Raw genomic sequence first — 21,792 nt, forward strand, 5'->3', positions numbered from 1 at the left:
CCGACTGTCAGCTTATTGACACCAAATTATTATCAATACCGACATTTTTCAGGTGGGCAGATACTATTGACTAATTCAACATTACGTCAGTTTATAATTTTCAATTCCAAATCTTACGTCGGTTTCCAAATGGTCTATGTCGAAGAAATTGAGCATGCCACGAGTTCATCTCGAGTAGGACCCGTGTATGGACACCCTTTGAACCAAGGTCCCCACTTTCGGAAAATTCCGCAACGGTACTACCTCGTTAGATGACGCGAATACACCAATAAACGGATGAAAATTGACTAGCTTATTAATATATGATCGATGGGTCTTGACTTTGTTAAGTAAGAATATATTTTTTTTCAATTATAAAAGAGTTTTATGGTCTTGTACAGGAATAGAAAAGACGAAATGAACACTACAAAAGTTCTAGAGTGAGGATCAAACTCAATATCTTTTAGGTCTGGTCCGACGACTTTTGTCACTGTATCAAACTTTTTCTTTATGAATAAAATAATTTAATGAGTTCTCGTCATGTTATTATAAGGAAGAACGAATTAAAGATTTTATCACTATTTGGAGACGTATTTTTAAATAATAATCACATATAATCTGATGTTTTTCCTCTGTGTTAGAATTTGTGAACGCATCATCTTAGTAATATTTGTTTTTCCTATATTTGTGCTGCATTACTTCTCTATTAAAAAGTCGACAAAGAATTAGCTTTGTATGTTGATTTATGGACTGAATGGAGAATCTCATTTCTCAGTTTTCACTAGAATTCATATAAAAATGTTATACGTCAAGATTAGGATTTCATTATTAGAAGGATTCCTACAATTGTATTGTGTTGTATTCAATGTATTTATCAATTCTGTAATTCTGGTGAATCTATTTTTTATTTTTTTGCCTACTCTTATTTTTTTTCTTGGATATTTTTCCTCTTATACTTTTTATCTAGTCGAGAAAAAGCAAAAAAAGAATCACTTTTTTTTTTCAATTTTTATTTTATTTTATTTTATTTTATATAGGATCTTAATTGTGAAGGACCCAAAGGCCGAAAGCTTCCATTCCATGGATTAGCTGTGAACCCCACATGGATGATGACTGAGACAGAGAACAAAAGCATCCGATAAAAGACATTGTATCGTCTGTCCATTAATTCTCATAGACAGCATATATGTATATTTATTCTTAATATATGTATTTGTTCTTAATTGAAACATTCGGCTTTGTTGTTGGCATCGCCGCTCTGGCTTTTCCAATTAATCTTCTCATTTTCCTTTTACATAATATTTCCTTGTGATTTCGAGTCTGTTCGCGACAAAATAAGTTATCATATCGCAATTTCTGCAGTCGTGGTGGCACCGATACATGTCGTTTATGTCACTGTTTCTATTGATTGCCGAACATCTATGTTGTTTTCAATCGGTACGTATTGGAAAGATAGAAGGACCAATAATCAATAGATGTCTCGTGACTGGATATAGGTACAATAATCTTGTCCATGATGATTATTAACCTTTATAGCTGTTCATCGACTTTATGCAGCCCTGTCACCAGATGTTTTTGTTTGCAATACACACAAACATATATATGTGTTTTATGGCGATCATCGCTTAGTCGGATTTTTTGAACTGTAGTAAGGACCGATTAATATATTCAAAACTTTAACGGCGGTTATGCGTACATCAAAAGAAAACACATGTACGGACAGTTACTCGACTTCATTGTTCGTGCACATGGATTGTGTCAAGGCCGTGGACTGTGCAGGAAGCCACACGGGCCTGGATAACTCTTTAGCCAATCGACATTACTGGTTTATGCACGAATTCAGGGAACTCGACATTACTGGTTAATTTATACTAGTTATCGCATCCTCAACGTCTCTTGAATCCTCGTATGTTACCGAAACACAGGAGTTAGATTATGCAGGGATCAAACAGTTGATCATCTCGCGTCATCATCATTGTATGAGCAGACACATGACGCAGAGAAGGTGATTGCAGATCGAGGGTTGGGCTAAATCTGTTTTCGAATTAGTTAGTTCTGTCATCAAACTTGTGACTGTACAAATCATCTTTGAATATAATTCATTTTCTTTAACACTGGTCTTGAACTTAAACCGAAGAACTAACCGCCTCGAACCTGAATCAGGCATGCTCTCTTGAAGCAGGGAATACAAGAGCTGTTTCGCGTGCTAACTTTCATTCTCGAAGCTCTACCATTTCATCATGCAAATTTAGTTCGAGCTAGGCAAAGTGGCTCATGCTTTTCTTGCCTTGACCTTTTATGTCCCATCTGATTTTTTCCACTTAAACGTAGAATTTCCAAACAGATAAATAAGTTTTTATGCCTGCGTCTTACGAGGGATTCGTGTTATCTTGTTCTTCGTGCTTCAATCTTTTGTTTCTGTTTGTTCATTGTCTGTTTGGGTTGATCGATAGATGAGGCCTCCCTGCTGTGACAAGATGCACGTAAAAAGGGGCCCATGGAGTGAGGAAGAAGATGCAAAGATTCTTGCCCATGTATCGAAGCACGGGACTGGCAATTGGACTTCTGTCCCTAAGAAAGCAGGTTCAGGGATCGTTATTAGCTTTGCAGGGATCGACTGATTTTACATAGCCGAGTTTCATATTTATGCACTATTTGCAGGGCTTTGGAGATGTGGAAAGAGCTGCAGGCTTCGATGGACTAATTACCTAAGGCCAGAACTGAAACATGAGAGCTTCTCCGTTGAAGAGGAGGATCTCATCATTAAGCTCCATGCCGCCATTGGTAGCAGGTCTGTCCATTTTCGAATAATGCTTCTGCGATTTCGAGTCTGCAATGCTGCTTTGATGTATGTTTCACATCAGTACGGTGGAGAGCTGTTACTTCATTCGAGTATATATAGACATGTTTGGATTCATGAAAGATCCCTTCAAACCGATCTTATGGAAGCCAGACTTTTTTTGATGAATATGGAAGTCATACTCTAAATGAGAAACATTTCAACATTCAGTTTTCCGTCTTTTGATTTCACAAATGCGCTCATGTGGTAATTTATCTCTTTATTCTTCTTGTGGTGTCAAACATGGAGATTAACGAAAATGCGGTTGTTCAAATGACCAGTACTGTCTTACACGTAAAAACAAATACAACACTAGATTATATGTTTTGTATATCCCGAGTTTCTCTTGTTTTCCTTACATCGGAACTTCTTCACATTTCCTGGAGCAACCTTCATCAATCATCACCCTTACTGCACCTGAGATTCATCATCAGGAAATGCCGATGCCAATTGAAAAAGATTGATTTCACCTGAACAAGTTTTGGCTTTTATGAGGTGAATCCGATATGTTATCACATTTCGATGCTGCTTCAGGATATGTCTATGGACGAATTTATTGTCACGGCAATCATATTCGGACTTTGTTCGAGGCCATTGTGTGAACACTTACGTTACCTGGACTCCAGAGTGCAACAAAATCTTATTCCTCTGTCAACTCGTGTCCTTTCGGGCTAATTTAGTTTTTCCTGACAAGAGCCAAATAATGCATCAGATCCTGGCTGACTGCAAAAGAACATTCCCATTTAAAATTTAATAAGTCGGTATACTCAGACAACCTTCCCAGCATGTGTTTTTCGATTAGACGAGCAATGCTAATGATTCCGTCTTATGTATCGGTCATATATTCAGGTGGGCCATAATAGCCCAGCAACTCCCAGGGAGAGCAGACAATGACGTGAAGAACTACTGGAACACGAAGCTGAAGAAGAAGCTCACGGAAAAGGGAATCGATCCGATCACGCACAGGCCATTCTCCCAGATCCTGAGAGACTATGACAGTATAGGTGGGGTCCCGACCCAAAACCGAATCGGGTGCATCAACAAGGACCTTAAGAACGCCTTCTATACGGGACAAGGAGGGGGATTTGCTGGCCTAAACTCCTACCATCAGATGTCCCATACGGCGGTGAAACCTGAAACCCCAGAGAACTGCTACTCCCTGGACCTTCTTGCTCAACTCCAAGCCATAAAACTCGTGACGGAGGGCTCAAGCTGTTCCACTGCCCACGAGAGCTTATCGTTGTCACCCAATTTCATCAATGCAGGGTGTTTTCTGCCATCATCCTCATCAACATCCTCATCCTCTTCTTCCTCGTCTTCCTCATCTTCCTCAACCTGCTCCACAGCAGTGGCGGCTCAAGAGAAGCCGCTGACTCATAATTTCAGCTGGAGCGAGTTTCTTCTTGAGGACACGAACTTGGCCCCGACTGAACAAGAAAAAACCACTGCGAATGGAGGAGGGCAAAAACAGGCAGGAGACGGAGAGCTCTATTGTCCCGGTAACGATGGCTTCAGTGGCACCTGTCTCCAAGCTTCACCATCCTCCGGTAGCTCGTTTGTGGAAGACATGCTGAAGAGAGATGGAGACATGTTCATGGAGTTTCCTGAACTGTGGGAAGAACCACACTACTAGTAGCTCAGTTTCGAGGAAAAGAGAAACATAGTTGAGAATAACGAGGACTGTGTTCGAGTTTTATTTTCCTGTTAGGAACTTAAAGAAATTGTTATCATCGGCTTCATAGAAAGATGAAGCACTCATTCGCTTTCTAGTCGATACTGAGACAGATAATATCTGTTTGTTTTTGGATAAAGATCTTCCGCATTGCCCATCATGAAGTCCAGACTCCATGATATTTTATGTAGTGTTTGGTTTGCTAAGTGTTATTTTAGAATTACAATTTTAAATTAACTCTACCCACTACAAAATAAAATAACTCATACAAAATCTAAATCTGATTTTAAAATCCTACTATGAAACCAAACAAGCCATTAAAGTTTAGAAAGAGACAGACAAAAGGGTTTACTGCATTAATAGTGAAAAAGCAGAATAAATACAAAATGACTCATAATTGAATTCCTAAACACTGCAACCCACAAACACACGTTACCAACTACTTGCTTGACCAGAAAATCGGCAACTAACATCCTAAAAAATAGCCACAATAGCTAGTCACTCCTAAAGAATAGGACTTCAATAAAACAGAACAAACGCGGCAGTGAAACAACAGTAAAAACGGCAGCTCTTGATTCACTAACATTCTCCTCATGAGCTGTACACACACCCAACTTGTCTCTACGAGCTTCAAAATGACCAAAACTGAATGACTTAGTAAATATATATGCAAGTTGGTTGTCTTAACTGCAATACACCAGATTCACTTCACCTAATCTCTACACCTCTCTCAAGAAGTAATACTTAACTTTGAAATGCTTTGTTCTTCCATGAAAAATTAGATTCTGTGAAATGGCTAGAGTAGCTTGATTATTCACAAATACTTCTATGCCTTTTTTGTGCTCCAAATGCAGATCATCCATCACCTTCTCCAACCATATTACTTGATTTACAATTGCATTTGCTGCAATGAACTGAACTTTTGTAGTTGATTGAGCCACCAACTTCTGCTTCTTTGAAACCAAGAAAAATATCATGATCCAAATGTGAGGTAATAACCAAAGGTGCTTCTCATGTCTTCCATTGATCCAGTCCAATCACTGTCAGAATACCCCCACAACTTAAACTTCTGAACTCTGCAGAACTTAATCCCATATGAAAGAGTAACCTTCAAGTACCTTAGCATCTCTTTGCAGCTACCATATGCAACTCACTTGTACAATTAAGAAATCTAGACAAGACACTTACAGGAAACATGATGTCTGGCCTAGTTGCAGTGAATTACATCAAACAGCCAATCATGCTCCTGTAAAGGCTTTCATCTACAGAAGTTGCACCATTATTCTTCTACCGCCTCTCTTTCTTACTTATTGGAGAACTCATACTTTTACACTCCTCCATACTGAATCTCTTCAAGATCTCCTTCAAATACTTTTTCTGATAGATAAAAACTTCATTTTGAGTCTGCCTAACCTCCATCCCCAGGATATAAGACATCTCACGAGATCAGTCATTTCAAACATCTTCATTATCTCTTGCTTGAATGCAGTAATCTGAGCACCATTACTCCCTGTTACCAGCATATCATCCACATAAAGAGACACCATCACTAAGTCAGATACTGACTTATTGACATATAGGGTGGATTCATTGAGACTTTTCTTAAAACCCAATCCCAGCAAGTGATCATCCATCTTATTGTACCATGCTTTGGGAGCTTGCCTCAAGCCATAAAGAGCCTTCCTTTCTCAGAAAATAAACTTTCTCCTCATGGCCTGGTGTGACAAATCCTTATGGCTGCTCAACATAAATCTCCTCATGCAGCACTCCATTCAAAAATGCAGATTTCACATGTAACTGATACACTTTCCATCCTCGTTGAGCTGCCAAAGTAAAAATCATTCTATTTGTATCCAATCTTGCCACAGGATCAAAGGTTTCAGAGCAATCGACTTCCCAAACCTATGCATATCCCTTCATCACCGACCTAGCCTTATGCTTTTTCATTGAGCCATTAGGATTGAGTTTGGTCCTGAAAACCCATTTTACTCCGATCACCTTCCTGTCTTCAAGCTTCTCCACTAACTCTCCACTAACTCTTCCAACTTGTCTTTCATTGCACTCATCCATCTCTAAGCATTCTTGGCTTCTTCAAATCCCGTTGGCTCCAGAACAGCTACACTGCACCTCTGGTATATATCAGCCAAAGATTTGGTGCCTCTAACTGAAATATCATCCACCAATTTATCTTACTCCAAAGACACCATCTTTGGTTTGTTTTGAGTGTTACCAGCCCAATTCCACTTTTCATCTTTCAGGAACTGAACATCCATACTTGTAATTACTTTTCCTGTCTTAGGTTAATATATTTTGTAGGCTTTTCACACAATATTGTAGCCAACAAACACACTTGGTTCATCCTTCTCTCCCAGCTTGTCCCTCTTGACTTGTGGAACATGAGAGAAGCACAAACAGCAAAACACCTTCAAATTTTTCAAAACTAGCTTGACACCAAACCAAGCTTCAAAGGGTGTCTTCTTCTCCAACCACCCCCCCCCCCCCCCCCCCCCCCCCCCCCCCCCCCCGCAGGTAGTCTGTTCAGCAAAAAAAAAAAAACTGCTTTGTGTTTGCTGCTTTTGCCTCAATTTTTTTTGGCAGATTCTTTGCATGCAACAAACACTTGGTCATCTCCATAATGGTTCTATTTTTCCTCTCACTAACTCCACTTTACTGTGGAGAGTACGGAGTAGTAAGTTGATACTCGATTCTAGCTTCCTCACAAAAAGAGTTAAACCTCTGTGAAGTGTATTCTATTCCATTGCCAAATTTGATGACCTGAATTTTGCAGCCACTTTGATTCTCAATCCATCTCTTAAACTTCAGAAACACTTCAGTAACTTCTGAATTTTGCTTCGTGAAGTAAATCCAGCACATTCTCGTATAATCGTCAATGAAAATAATAAAATACATGTTGTCATTTAGTGGAGTTACTTGTGGACCACAAAGGTCAGTTGTAGCTTCTATGTGGTCTCCAAGTGGATCCCTTGAAGAGAAGTCTAGTCTGCTTGCCCAAACAAACAAGCCTTACAGCTTGGGAACTACTCCTCCGGGTTTGGTAACCCATTTGCTATCTCATTTTTCTACATAAACTGCAAGCCTTTAGGATGGAAGTGCCCCAACCTCTTGTGCCATATCTCTAAATCACTGAGTTGACACATGAATGTCACTTGCTCCTTCTCGAGTAGGTTCAAGGCAAAACTCTTGTGCTACATTATTATCTTGAACAACTCCTGACCACTGGAGTCAAAGATTAAACGCTGTCTTTCTTCAAATATTAGCTTAAACATCTCCTCAAGCAGCTGACCAACACTTAAGAGGTTCTAATCAATCTCTGACACATACATCACATCAGAAATCAGCTTAGTTCCAGCACAACTCTCTATTACTACAATCCCTTTACCTTTTACCTCTAAGTACTCTCTATACCCAATCCTCATTCTTGACTTTACTGACTTGTCAAGATCTCTAAATAGCTTTTCATCACTTGTCATATGGTTTGTATAACCACTATCAACAACCCAACTATCACATGGAGTACTAGAAGCGAAACAAGATGCAATAAAATAGTTGATCTACCTCTTATTGGACGACAACATGTGCCTTATCTTGCTGTTGATCTCCCTTTTCTTTGCAGAACTTCTCAATGTGCCCAAGTTTATGACATCTTCTGCACCTTACATTTGGCCTCTTCCAACGCCTAAAAGGGGGATGATTTTGTTTTCCACAATGCTTGCATGGAGAGTACCTCCCTCCTTTGTTGCATGCACTGCCTTCTCTTGTAGCATCCTCTGAGCTAATGTCATTCCCTTTCTTCCTTTTCCACTTCTTCTCTTTCCTTCCAGAATTTAGTTGCACTTTGGCCATTAGAACTCCTTCTACACTTCCTTCCATCCTCATTGACCTCCTATGTTCTAGTGCTTATAGAGCACTAATCAATTCTGCTAGCTTGATATGAGACAAATCCTTGGTATTCCCCAAAGAGGCAATGGTTACCTCGTACCTCTCAGGCAAAGAAACAAGGATCTCCTGCACCAACCTATTGTCAGAAGGTTAATACCAAGTATTCTTGCCTTGTTTGCAATGTTTATCAACTTGGTTTAATAATCCTTGATTGTCTCAGACTCCTTTATTTGCAATCTCTCAAATTCCCTAACCAGATTCGACACCTTTATGCTCTTAATCCTTTCATCTCCTTGATACTTAGCTTTGAGGAAGTCTCAGATTGCTATGGCTGATTCACAAGCCATAATCCTGCTGAAAATGGCAGGTGAAAAACAACAGCATACAAACAAGCTTTGGTCTTGGCTTTTCTGGTTGTCCTTTCCTTGTGATACCTGATTTGATTCAGGGTTGGATTGTCAGGAAGTGCAGCCACCTCATAATCGTTTTCCGCTGGTTCCCTGTAATCACAACCCTCTAGATAGGTTTGCATTCTCACTGCCCAAGCTTGATAATTCTCCCCATCAAATACTGGTGGAGCCAAGGCAGAGAAACTGCTCGATCTTGCTTCTATGTTGTGTCAACTCCTATGGATGCAGACACGCCTCTCAATCACTCTCACAAGTCACTCTCACAGCCCCTTAAGATCGGTAGGCTATGATACCAATGATGTTTTAAAGTTGGGGAAGAGACAAACAAAAGGAATAGAATTGAAAGGGATTACTGCATTAATCGTGAAAGTGCAGAATAAATACAAAATGACTCATAACTGAATTCCTAAACACCGCAACCCACAAAGACACGTTACCAACTACGTGCTTGACCAGAAAAACAGCAATTGACATCCTAAAAAATAGCCACGGTAGCTAGTCACTCCTAAGGACTAGGACTTCAATAAAACAGAACAGAGACAGCAATAAAACAGGAGTAAAAACAGCAGCTCGTAGTTCACTAACACTCCAGAGCGGCTTCTGGTCTAGATAAGTCAAATGTCTTCCATCTAACTCTTGGCACTAATCAAGCTGATGCGAACGGTCGAGATTCAAATGTCACTGACGCTAAAAGCTCAAACAAAAAATTCGGTTTCTCATCAGTCAACTGGCGTTGCATAATTTGTCCAGGTAAAAAGGAAAAGTTATCTCCATTAATTACAAGATTAGCAAATCCGAATGAACAAAAGGTACGTAAAAACGTGGAATAGCTACAATACTATATTTTGTATGACTAACAGACGAATCCAAATAGATCGGGGAATCAAATAGTTTCTTTGGGCCGAAGAAAGGACTTCTGACTTCAGTTTGGGCTATGATATAGGTACTCAAACCATTGAAAATGGGCCTTCAAGATTCGACGATAGATGCATGTCTCTCAACCTTCGGATGGAAGAACACAGGTACAACATCAAATTAAAATATCGAACAGTCGCATCAAGCAATTCGACGAATTCCATGGAACCGTAAAAATTACACCAATTAAGTTCAAGGGAAATTCCGGAAAGGGACCAGACAGAGGAGAAGAAGTTGAATAATGGAAAATGCAGGTTGAGGTAACGTGTAAGTGAATGTGAGGCATCTTTACTTCACCAGCAATAAAACTGACTTCACGAGCAATTTGGTAACCTTATCTTGAGGGAACCTTAGCTGCCTTGCCATTTAAAGACATATTACACACTTGTCATAGTTTCGAAACTGATCGAAATCGATCCCCATGATAACGAAACTTGAGCATAATCCTCCTGTCCATCTCTAAAGATTCCGGATTCCCCCATACAGCTTTGGAGAAACTTCAATGAAAATGAGTCTCTACCATAACCAAGGTGGGTGGGAACCGGAATGTTAGGATGATCATAAGAGAGGGGAAGGATTTCACAGAATCACAGACAGAATGGTTGACCTGATTTGGTTATGCAGATCCCGTATTATTGATGACCTCCATAGTTATGAAACTTGATACCGAGTCTGAGAAACACGGTCTAGTGAGTAGGGAGTGGGTCGTTTTCTCACAGGGACCCGTCGATGGTGGAAATAAGTATCGACTGGCACAACCGAACAGCAATTTAATGGATGGAATCCTATCTTAGGGATGGGTTCAAAGGGACTTTCCGGTGACTAATAAGTAGAGATTGGTTAGATTATTTATGATATCAGATTTATGGTGGACAAGTTAGGCAAGTTTTCTGCATATGAACATGAAGGTTCCATTTTGGACATACCGATCACAATGGTGAATTCATTATGATGACGATGAAATTAAAGAAGAGGGGTTCTGGCACCAATAACGACTTAATCATGAAGACTCGTGAACCATGACGCGTTCACGTCTATGCGAATACGTAAATGTTATTGAGATGACTACTCAAGGAAAAAAAGAATAAACATACGAAGAGTTCGTGTTTGATACACAAAATGATCCTGGTCAATTCATCGTGCTAGGACGACGGAAGGGGGAGACTAGGGCTCGGACTCGGCAATTGAGCATATGCATTGGTATATTCTAAACATTAATATCATCACACCAAGTAGAATGATCTCGTAAGTGATTTGCCATCACCATGTCATACTCTGATAACGATAGTTACTGAATGACTTCGGATACATTCGGAGTCCAAGTAAGTCCCAATTATACGCTTGAGCCGAGCCGGACAGTCAGGACTGGTCGACAATGATTCTTCACAACATCATATGACTGCATTACGTAACTGTTTCCATCTGCAAAGACACACATAATGAAGCTACGAGAAAGCATCCACATGTCTTGTGGCGCCACCGGGACAAAAATGGGCAGTTCGAGATGGGTAGCCTACGATCGTTATTGAATTAGAGCAAATGATACCAGCAGTCGAACATCAAATGGCTGTGATTGATCCAATGAGAATATTTCCACTTTTCACAGTCGATGGTTAAAGAGAGGGAAAGTATGCGCAGTGCGCACCACTTTCCTCAACCTCCAGGCAGATCAGGCAGACTCTCCTTCTCACTTTCTATCTCCATACTAAGTTCAGAGCCCATCATCATATCATCACTTCGCCATTAATGCCATCTCCTCTCTTCCTCTGTCTCTCTCTCTCTCTCTCTCTCTCTCTCTCTCAAGCTCCACTATTAGCATTGCATAAATAGTAACACACCCCAACTCACTCACTCTCACACTCCAGCTGCTCTTAGCTCGGACGACTCGCTTTGGACCCGAGTTGTTCGGTCAAGTGCCAATGGACCCTCTGCTGATCACCGAGTCTGCCTTCTCTGCCGCAAGCCTTTCCGCATACAGCCTCTCCGAGATTTGGCCGCTCCGTGGGGAGGCTTCCAACAGAGTGCCTACGGGTCTCCAAGTAGGGAGCCTAGGCAGGTTGGGAAAACAGGACGGTACAGGAGAAGCTTCGATGGTTACAGCGCACAGCGGCAGACGGAAGAGGAAGGGGGTGACGGCGGGGATGGAGGAGGAAGATGGCGGGTCTTCCCGGATGTGTTCTGCCACCCACGGCAACATCTTGGTTCGTCCCCTCTCCTAATTTTTTGCTCGGAAGTATCCATTCATTACTTACGAAAGATTAATTATTGTGTAAAAATTGTGCAGTGGTTTGTATATCTGCATCATACAGTATATCGAGTTAAACGCATTCTTGTCATGTCAAGTCGATTTGCTTGCTCAACGCGTGTCGAGTCGAGTTACTCGTTCAACATTGATTTAGTAGTGATCTGTGCTCTGTCATGCATGCAAGCAGAACGGTTCGAGCAATAAAAGCACTAAAATCGGGCAACCACGGGATGATATTCATTCCTCCGAACCCAAGGCAGCAACGAGCTCTGCTGCTGTCTGGTATAAGCAGGTTGATCAAAGCAGTAGACCTCCGGGGCCACCTAAGGGTTACATTCACGTGAGAGCAAGAAGAGGTCAAGCCACGGACAGTCACAGCCTGGCAGAGCGAGTAAGTCGGGTTCGAATCTCCTCACAAATCCCAGTAACTCGAATATTGGCTACATTCCCTCTATGAAAATGAATTGAGTACAACTGTGTTTCCCCTTTCTTTGGCAGGCTAGGCGAGAGAAGATCAGTGAGAGGATGAAAATTCTTCAAGAGATAGTCCCGGGATGCAATAAGGTACCTGATAAATTCTACACTAATCATCCATAATCATGTGGTTCGCTCAATCTTTTTATTCATTAAGGTAATTGGGAAGGCGCTCATGCTCGACAAGCTTATCAACTACATACAGTCACTTCGACAGCAAGTCAAGGTAAATATTTGCGTACTTATCCTCCTGATGATCTCTTGTTGCAGTACCTGTTCTTGACCCTTAAACGTTTTTAGTGTTTACCTTGTAGTTCTTGTCCATGAAACTAGAAGCAGTTAATTCGAGGACGAACATGAACCCGAACATAGATGGATTCCCCCCAAAAGATGTGAGTGTTCGGCACATATTACAGTATGATGAAGGTAATGCGTATAAGTTGACAAGTCGGAAAAATAATATATTTAAACCTTGCTGGTGTTTGATGATGCTTCAGCCCTTTGATGCCACCGGGATGATGTTTGCCCCACAAACTGCACGAGAATACATGTCAGCACCGGAACCTGAATGGCTTCATATGCAGATTGGCACCAACTTTGAGCAGCCGGAATGATTCCCAGAAAGCCTCTATGGTGGAAGATGTTCTAGCCTAAGAATGGCCAGTTCCGAACTAGGTGGAATCTATTTCTTTTATGTAGAAGACGCATCTAGATTGTATTGTACATACACCTAACCGAACTAAGTTTTTATTACTACAAGTTTCCTAGGACAAGTGCAGAAAATTTGGCCTTTCGTAAGCCTTCGGCTTATGTGATTGTAATCAGTCACCATTGTATTCAGCTGTATTAATATATACATATATATATGTGTGTATGTATAAAAATCAGCATTTGAAATATTAATATGGACAGGGTATATTTCAAAAGTGGAACACGTCACAAGGAGCTCTCCGGAGCTAGCTGACTTAGAGATCCAATCACCCCCACGTGATAGAATGCAATCTATTAGCATCAATATATAACACTGATGAAAATATAAAAGAGTCTAGAAATCAGTCGCATATTTCAATCGGGGAGACCAACCTGAGAGTTCCTTTGCTGTAGAAAAAAGGATGGCTCATCCCAGCGTCCCGTGATGTCAAGACTTCATTCTGTAAATATCCAAATAGAGAGCATTAGAAGGCCAGCTTCAGAAGAAAAAGATGGTGAAACGGTGCAACTGAAGATATAAGTTACCTCTCAGAAGCAGCAGGGCTGATGTGAATCACACCAGCAGGGGAGACAATAGCGTCCACTGGGATATCATCTGAAGTAACTGATATAACTCCTTCCTCCATAATCTGCACGGAGTAAGATAATGCAACTGCAGGAAACAGTAGAAGTCGGTTTAAGTGAAGCAAAAGACTATTCTTACCAGTACACTCCATTTCAGAGCTTAAGGTTAGCATGTCAATCTTTGGAAAAAGACAAATACCCGTAAGGTGCTTATTATTACTAATGCAGTATGGCGACAAAAAAGAAACATTGGAGATGTATTTACCAAGCAGGGGTAGCTTCCAATTCCGAGCCCTTGCAAGATCCTGGTAGCTCTTCAGAAAAGTATCATAATACCTTCAACATAGATGAAAATGTTCGTAGATTTGCACAAATTTCAGTAAGTATATGTATGATTAAAGAAAGAGGCTGTACAAACAAAGGCTTTTGCTGGGTTTTAACTCGAAATTTGGACTAAGATCAGAGGGCAACATCAACATTCACCATAGATCAAAAGTTTAAACCCCGCAAAACAGTTATGATAGGATCAGATATCAGTATCGAAGATAATGCCGATAACATTGCTGAGCAAAGCCACACAGAGCAACCATATTCATGCAGTCAAGGAGCAAATTAAATATAGTCCTTTATAAACATACCCTCCGCCACGACCCAAGCGCCTTCCTGATCTGTCAAATGCAAGTCCTAGCAACAAATCCAAGCAGAGCAGGCCACACCATTTCAGTTATCTACACCGAGAAGTGGACAGTTAAACCACATAGAGATGGGTTTACCGGGTAAGAGGAACAGATCAATGGGTTCCTTTGCGTGCATGACTGCATAAACAATAGTTGCTCATTACGACTTGCGATCCGTACAGAAGAAGGCATTATGGCAAAAGAGGTATAACAACTTGCAGCTGAGTCCACATAGAAAGATAGACTCCAATGAGGGGAGAACTTATTCCAATCTACTACCTACCGGTTCATAGATGATAGTCAAAAGATACTCTACTTAAAAGAAAATCTCAAAGCTAAGACTGGCCCCTCGGGAAGACTCCAAACAATCTAGTGAGGTCAAATTATAATTTTCAGATTTTCATTGAAATTCACTGGTGATAGATTTTGATTATTGACAATATGCAGATATCCAATTAAACATAGATGTGATATCCGCAATCTCCTCACATGTTTTATTTTGCAAAGGAAAAGGGCTCATGGATATTTGTCCAGTCATCCAGAGAAAAAAAAAATGGATACTTGTCCAGTCCTAGCTATTGAATGGAAACACTTAAAGCAAATAACGGAGCCATCAACCAGGCAGTCTTCTAAATGTAAAAGTTACCTTCTTCACGTTCATTTCCCTCGGCATCAACTGGAGCTGGTTCGAGTATATCCATTGAGTTAGCAATCAGATCACCGACACTTGAGATGTTGAACATTCGCATGTGACAGTTCTTGTCCTCCACTCTTGGAACATAAACCTTCTTGCTCGAGTGCGCCTGACTGTCTAAAGACACGAATAAATACCGTAAGAACCACAGAGAAGTAAATCGGCCAAATGCATATTCCCACATTTTTTTCTACAGGTTACGAAATCATCGGAAAAAAAGCTCCATTGGATTAAATTCTTCATTTCATCTACTTAGCAACAGATAGCAAGTCGAAGCTCGATTCTTTGCTGCCATTGGAAAATGAGAACAAAGACGCACCTCGGGCGGTATTCTGCAGAATCTCCGACAGTATCTTTGAAGTATCGACTTCCCGCAAGGCACTGCAGCTGATATACGCGCACAGTCTCTGGCTAGATCTGAACCAGGGAGCATCGAGCACGATGCGCTGAATTGCATCATCTATTGAGGAAATCATCACATATCAAAAGAACAAGACAGGATCTCTTAACGGTGTATAGCATCGAGGAAGCTCTGCCGCGGCCATGTGGGTGAGAGGATGAGATGAGGAGGAATACCTTCCTGGGATCTCTGGAGAGGGTCCATGGACCTGAGGGACTTGCGGACTTTGGACCTGAGGATCCGCTTCTCCTTGAAGATGGCCTCGAGCTCGGAGCCGAGCTGCTGGTCCCCTCCGTTGCCTCTGCCGCCGTCCATGGTTGTCGCGAAGGAGCGGAGACGCAGCAGACACGGAGAAGGAGCAGCTGCAGAGTTAGGGAGCCTCGAGACGCTAACGGCGGGGCGGGAGCGGACGGAGGAGGAGAGAGAGCGGGACGCGGCGACAGAGATCCTTGATATCGTGCTGAGGCGGGCCATTAGCGCCGCCGCGTTCAACTACCCGCCCACCACCATCCGCCTGCAATCCCCTCCATACATGGCGGGCGGGGCTCCGCCTGAGACAATTGGCCCAATTAGCTTGAAGGGTCCGGCCCATATTCCACTATGGGCTGATCAGTAGTTCGTTTGGGCCTCAGGTTGGCCCATATTCTGGATCAGTAGTTCGCTTTGCTTTGTGGCACAACCTGCTGACCGGGTAAAAATCAAAATGTGGCTCGTGTAGGAAGAAATTGATAGCCTATCGACATCGAATGTTCGAGATCCATTTTAAACTCGATCGGAACTTTAGATTGAGAGTTACGTCATGTGATGAGCCGAATGGGAAAGCCTAATCAAACAATAGCTGGGCTAAAGTGAAGACTCCAAATAACATGTTTCAAATATTCACCCTACGAATCTCCATGAATCATGCAAGAGTCCTTCCATTATAAGGAGAGCTCATAGACATGATAAAATAAAAGAGGATGCATTGTAGGTCATTCTCCATAGATAGATAAGAAAAAGGGAAGTCGACGTATCCCAAAAAAAAAAAAACAGAGAGAGAACATTGATTGCTCTCCGCGATTATAGATAAGAAAATTGAACAACCTTGCTAGTCACACAATATCATACGTGTTTCAATCTCTAATTTTGGGCGTGTAAAACATGTGGGGAAGTTCTCCTATCCCTCCCATGGACCATTCAAGAGAGGGATAGGGCAAGGACCAGCTCACCCAAAGACCATGTCCACCTCATGAATAATCCATTCAGCCTAGCTCATCCGATGGCCATGTCTACCTCATAAACGGTCCTTTAGGTGGACGATTCTCACGTCCTCCTACAAACCGTTCAAAGAGGAGGATAGCCATTGGATGGGCAAGAGCCAGTTCATCCAACAGCTACAAACCGTTGATGAGCCCAACACGTCCATCGAATGGATCATAAGAATCACTCGTCCGGCGTATGAATCATAAGTACCCCTCGATTGGTCCATGAGGTGGACGAATGTAAAACTAAACATCCTCGAATACAGGCGCAAGACATTACTTCCTGCAGTAGCCCACCACCCTATTGAATCTCGACTCCAACAATTGTTCCAATTTTTCGGTCCTTACTTCATCCTGTGGTTGTTCCTCGTTTGGGATATGAAAGTAGATAAGGCGTGGCCCCGGCATTTAAGGCAGACATGTACCTCCCACATCTACCACATAATCCACTATCGAGGGACTCATCCAATCACATTCACGAAATTAAAGACATGGCCAACGATCGCTTTCGCATCATAGTAGAAACAAGGAGGAGGAGGAGGAAGAGGAGGAGTTCGTTTGCTGTCCCCACCATCGATTCGCATAGATCTTCTTCAGCTCCCAGTGATGTAAAGACCACAGAACAGAAATCAAGAGAGACGGAGAGAGAATTAAGGTTATTGTTGGTGTCACTTTCATAGCTACAAAGACGGACAGAGACAGACAGACGGACAGACAGACAAATGAAACAAAGGGATCTGAGGACGGATGGACGATAACAGAGGGCCGCACCAAACAGCAAGAAGAAAAAGACAATAGCAGTTCCTTTGTCCCATGGGCTGTACAGCAAATTTCTTCACACACAAATTAGATACCTAATCTCCTTCCCCTTCTTATCTTACCCGATTAACCTAAGCACGACGCAACCCCTTTTTTCGGCTTCCACCCCTTCTTTTTGTTTCATTTTTAGGCAACGCTGATAATGTTCTCCCCATTGCTGAAGCTCGACATGGCGTGGAATGCTGAGTCTCTCTGCCCGGACTGGAGGGAGAGGTTTAGGGAGAGGGATGCTGGTGTCTCTGTCAAGGTCTTCAAGCTCAAGCTGAGATCAGATCCTATGGAAGCTTGAGGGGCCGGGACAGCTGGGACTGGCCGGATAAGGTTTGATGTGGAGTCCTCAACTTTGATGGCCTGCCTGAGGGCTAGGTTACCCGCTGGATTCTCCAGTGAGATCGGCAAGACCACAGGTACTGTGAAAGGGGTTGCAGACACCATAGGAAACCCACTGCCACTGCATGCTTCCAAAGTAGGTGTTGCTGGTTGCACAGGAAGTGCTGGAGTAACGTTGTCTTGATGAGAAACCGGAGTTTTCTCCGTCGGGTTTGCAGTGACCTGATGACAAGATTCTGAACGATTAGAAAGTCGCATCTACGATCTATGCCCGGTTTCCTTATCTAACAACTAGATAAGCAAGTTGGGCTATTTTTTAGTGCCGGAAAGTGGAGAACCATATAGCCTCCAATCACAAGATGTTCAGCTAGTGAAAGAAAAAAAGAAGCCACCTTTACAAATCCAAGAAACCAAACACCAAACATAGGAGAGACCACTGGACGAGAATCTCTAAATAGAAAAAAACTGAAAATGCATTGTTGGCTAGACGACCAAATGCGCAGGACAGGGAAGAGAAGACAACCCAGTATTTCATCATAAATGTTAAAGGAACCTTACCATAAGTCAGCTGACAACCCAGAAACAACAGATGAAAACACGGATCTATATATTTCATTTTCTGCTCATTTCACCAATATCATGAAAAATCACCGCTTGATTCGCCTAAAACTGGTAACCACCGTGAGCAAAGCTGAAAACTTTCTATTTTTCCATCGCGATTTTCTTAAAAGCCTCAGCTAACAAGACCTCGAATAGATTGCTAAATCTGAGTCAACCCATGAACCCTTCAACAATGGATAGAGATAACGCAGCCCACAGGAAGTAATTCTATAACAGAAGTAGGTAAAGTCACTTACTGTTTCATTGGTGATGTCGAAGAGGCTAGATCGGCGACGGCGGCGATTGAGATTGCTCCGCCGCAGAAAGTATTTCTGAGCGTGACTGGCAACCTGAGTTGGTGTGCGAGTCTTGACGAAGTTTCTAGAGATTCCTCTCCAATCTCCCTTCCCCACTCTCTCCAATCCCAGAAGGAATAGCCTATGCTCTTCCTCCGTCCATGGAACTCCTGATCGCATCATAGAAATCCAAACCGCACGCTTAACTCGAATACTCGGTTCCAATATCGAACTAGTAAGGAGTCAACTATCTCAAATCGATCCAAAGCATCCATTTCCAACATGCAGGATTATAATTCGGACAAGGAAAACGCAGTCGCATGTTCAACAGAGACATTAATCAGACAATCTTCGAACCACGAACCTGAGGTAGATTTTAACTATAGCTCTTAAACAGTAACTCCTACAGATTGCAACAGATAACTGAAGATTCTCAATTCCTGGTGACGATCGTTCAAATCCAAAGCTCCAATAGAATGAATAAAACAGAGACATGACGGCACAGGCCACAGAGGGATCTGGATTCCGGAACGTACCTCGCTTGCGCTCACGGCCGCTAGAAGAGGAGTTGTGAACGACGTCATCGGAGGATGCATAACCGGCGACCGCTGCAGCAGTAGCAGCAGAAGCATCCTCCTTGTTAGCAACACCAGCGCCGTTGCTGCCACTGCCGCCGTTACTGCTGGAATTGAGGTCCTGCGGGTGCACGTACTGAGACAGGTTGCTCAGACTCACGCTCTTCCTCATCGAGTCCACCACGAGCCTCACCCCGAACAGCATGATCTCACCGGAGCCGGAGCCTCCACCGGCGATCGGCGAGTCGTCGTTCGTCTCGCAGGAGCCAGACATCTGGTAGCCGCCGCTCACGAAGCAAAGAGAGAATGAGAGAGAGAGGAAATGGATGGATGAGCAGCTCGCCGATTGATCTTTTGCGCCGGTGAGGAATCGATCGGAGGCCGTACAGTTGTCGAGAGAGAGAGAGAGAGAGAGAGAAACGGAGAGATCGAAGTTTGAAAGAGAGGGCGGGTATATATAAAAACGCGGGTGAGGTGGCACCACGTGGCCAAGCAAAAAAGTACCGGCGGGCTTGCGCCTCGAGATGCTACGTGGCAGTCATTCGACGGTCTATCCACTCGATATTTCCGTTCCCGCTGGTGACTTTATCACTTCTCACCTCACCTCTTATATTTTTGGGAGATATATATAAAATTCTAAACAAGATACAATTTAAAAACTGTCTTAATGCATATTTAACAATATATACCTATATTACAAATTGATGTCATTAAAATTCATACGATTATGAATGATTAGGAGGATTTTTAGGACGAAATATGACAATTTGATTAGAGATTTCAATCATTAATCTACTAAGAATGAGATGGGGTACCCTTTAACTAATGAAAACAAAATAGCCCTTAATATGCATGTCAATCTATCACTTAAATCTCTAAATTTCTCTTAGCATTTGGATTTGGTGTCATACTTTGAATTAGTCTCAAAAAAATGCTCCGACTTAATTGAGGATCTCTATTACACTCCTTCCATCTGTTGTGGGAACTTATCATGTGCAATGAACGAATACAAGGCATTGATCGGGTACAATATTTGCCCCTATGTTAGTTGGTATAAGAGAAAAATTTTGAATTATCATATTTGTGAAACAAGAAAATATTTATCAGGCCAATTAATTCTCTTTTTTTTTTTGAAAAATGTTGAAACCCTTTTATTAACGGACAAAAGACATACAAAATACGCTTATTTAAGTGCCAATTGTTTCTTCAATACGCGTTTGTTCTGATGAAATTAATAAAGGTAGGAGACCATAGATCTATTTGATTTTAATATATTGCCGCAAGCTACTCCTCCTCTTAAATGCAATAATCAAAAAGTAACCATGATTGACACCTATGTGCGATCTCGTCACTGGTGGAGGTCGCTGCGGCAGGAAAGCCTCACCGGAGCTCCTCGCAGCTCTGTTTCTCTATTCGATAGAGAGACGGAGTTGTGGGGGAGCTCTAGTGGGGTTCCCCCCAGATGACCTTTCCTCTGAGCTAAGTGTCGGAGCTGTCCAAAGTCACCAATGAGGGGAAATGTCTTCTGGTGGGAGCCCTACTAGTGCTCCCCCACAACTTCGTTCCTCTATCCGGAGAGGTCGGACCCCTTCGACGACATCACCCGAGGGAAAGTCACCAGTGAGGAGAAATGTTACCTGGTGAGAGCCCCACCGGTGCTCTCCCACAGCTCTGTTCCTTTGTCGAACAGAGAGACGGAGCTGGGGAGAGCTCCGGTGAGGCTCCCTCCACGCGGCAGCCGACCCCTCCAACAACCTTGTCGCGGGTGGAGGTTGTTGGCCGGGGCAACTCCCTTCCTCTCGTTTTTTTTTTTGAAAAAAATAATTTTTTTTTAAAACGGTGATGTTTTGATTCGATTTAACGTCGTTAAGCTGCGTAGTCACGAAAGTTTAACGGCGGGTCATTTTGATAGACGAAATATAACTTCATGTATCAAATCGAAGGAAATTTTTTTTCGTGTATCAAATCTAAGGTTTGGACAAACCTCGTGTACCCAATTGACAATTTTCTCAAAAAAAAAAAACTTCCAAGGACAAAAGGGTTTTTTAAAGATTAAAATAAAATGTCAATCGAAGCAAAAAAACTTAAAATAATTGAGAAAACCAAGACAAGATTTTTCTTGACCGGTCCAGGCTGAAAAAAATAAATTATCCTCGCCAAGCCCATGATGCATGTGGGAATATAAAAAAATCAATAAAAATAAAAATTCGAAATTGCTAAGCCTCATTGACAATCATCGGATTGGGAGGATAGCGGGCTCCTGGAAAGCATGAGTCCCTATCCGACGGTGGTTGATGAGGATTAAAGTTCTAAAAATAAACTAAAATAGAATAGAATAAATAAAAACCAATAACCAATTTTTTTTAAAAAAAAAGGAAAAGGACATTCCCACATGAAGCCCTAACTAGATGGTTCGGGAAGAATATTAATTATCTTCCACCATGATTAAAA

General features: G+C 42.1%; 4 protein-coding genes across 9 annotated transcripts; 2 read left to right on the forward strand and 2 right to left on the reverse strand.

The window, feature by feature from the left end:
- Positions 1 to 2,196: 2,196 nt before the first annotated feature.
- LOC116188312 (transcription factor MYB35-like) lies at positions 2,197 to 4,724 on the forward strand. The gene is made up of 3 exons (XM_031517579.1): positions 2,197 to 2,562; positions 2,641 to 2,770; positions 3,668 to 4,724. Exons 1-3 carry the CDS (start codon positions 2,433 to 2,435, stop codon positions 4,449 to 4,451), a joined length of 1,044 nt encoding a protein of 347 aa, XP_031373439.1. The 5' UTR covers positions 2,197 to 2,432; the 3' UTR covers positions 4,452 to 4,724.
- A 6,434-nt stretch (positions 4,725 to 11,158) lies between these two features.
- On the forward strand, positions 11,159 to 13,337 carry LOC116215916 (transcription factor bHLH79-like). Of its 6 annotated transcripts, none has more exons than XR_004158587.1 (6): positions 11,161 to 11,916; positions 12,148 to 12,360; positions 12,459 to 12,524; positions 12,592 to 12,660; positions 12,735 to 12,826; positions 12,932 to 13,258. XR_004158587.1 is itself a non-coding variant. In XM_031551729.1 (6 exons), the coding sequence occupies exons 1-6, from the start codon at positions 11,635 to 11,637 to the stop codon at positions 13,046 to 13,048; spliced, it is 825 nt and encodes a 274-aa protein (XP_031407589.1). In that variant the 5' UTR covers positions 11,169 to 11,634; the 3' UTR covers positions 13,049 to 13,337. The 6 variants fall into 6 exon arrangements, 5 of the variants coding, with proteins under 5 accessions (XP_031407587.1, XP_031407592.1, XP_031407588.1 ...); XM_031551729.1 differs by having other exon boundaries at positions 11,169 to 11,916; positions 12,749 to 12,826; positions 12,932 to 13,337; XM_031551731.1 differs by having other exon boundaries at positions 11,176 to 11,916; positions 12,148 to 12,351; positions 12,749 to 12,826; positions 12,932 to 13,337.
- LOC116215917 (5-formyltetrahydrofolate cyclo-ligase, mitochondrial) lies at positions 12,778 to 15,994 on the reverse strand. The gene is made up of 9 exons (XM_031551733.1): positions 15,657 to 15,994; positions 15,400 to 15,540; positions 15,033 to 15,197; positions 14,483 to 14,524; positions 14,348 to 14,393; positions 13,975 to 14,045; positions 13,671 to 13,797; positions 13,518 to 13,585; positions 12,778 to 12,968 (listed from the first exon to the last, which is right to left on the reverse strand). The coding sequence occupies exons 1-8, from the start codon at positions 15,952 to 15,954 to the stop codon at positions 13,573 to 13,575; spliced, it is 903 nt and encodes a 300-aa protein (XP_031407593.1). The 5' UTR covers positions 15,955 to 15,994; the 3' UTR covers positions 12,778 to 12,968; positions 13,518 to 13,572.
- Positions 15,995 to 17,362: 1,368 nt separating this feature from the next.
- On the reverse strand, positions 17,363 to 19,778 carry LOC116215915 (transcription factor MYB1R1-like). The gene is made up of 3 exons (XM_031551726.1): positions 19,303 to 19,778; positions 18,728 to 18,936; positions 17,363 to 18,092 (listed from the first exon to the last, which is right to left on the reverse strand). Exons 1-3 carry the CDS (start codon positions 19,613 to 19,615, stop codon positions 17,667 to 17,669), a joined length of 948 nt encoding a protein of 315 aa, XP_031407586.1. The 5' UTR covers positions 19,616 to 19,778; the 3' UTR covers positions 17,363 to 17,666.
- Between the last annotated feature and the right edge of the window lie 2,014 nt (positions 19,779 to 21,792).

Source organism: Punica granatum, chromosome 8 (genome assembly GCF_007655135.1).
Source record: "Punica granatum isolate Tunisia-2019 chromosome 8, ASM765513v2, whole genome shotgun sequence".
Classification (NCBI taxonomy): domain Eukaryota; kingdom Viridiplantae; phylum Streptophyta; class Magnoliopsida; order Myrtales; family Lythraceae; genus Punica; species Punica granatum.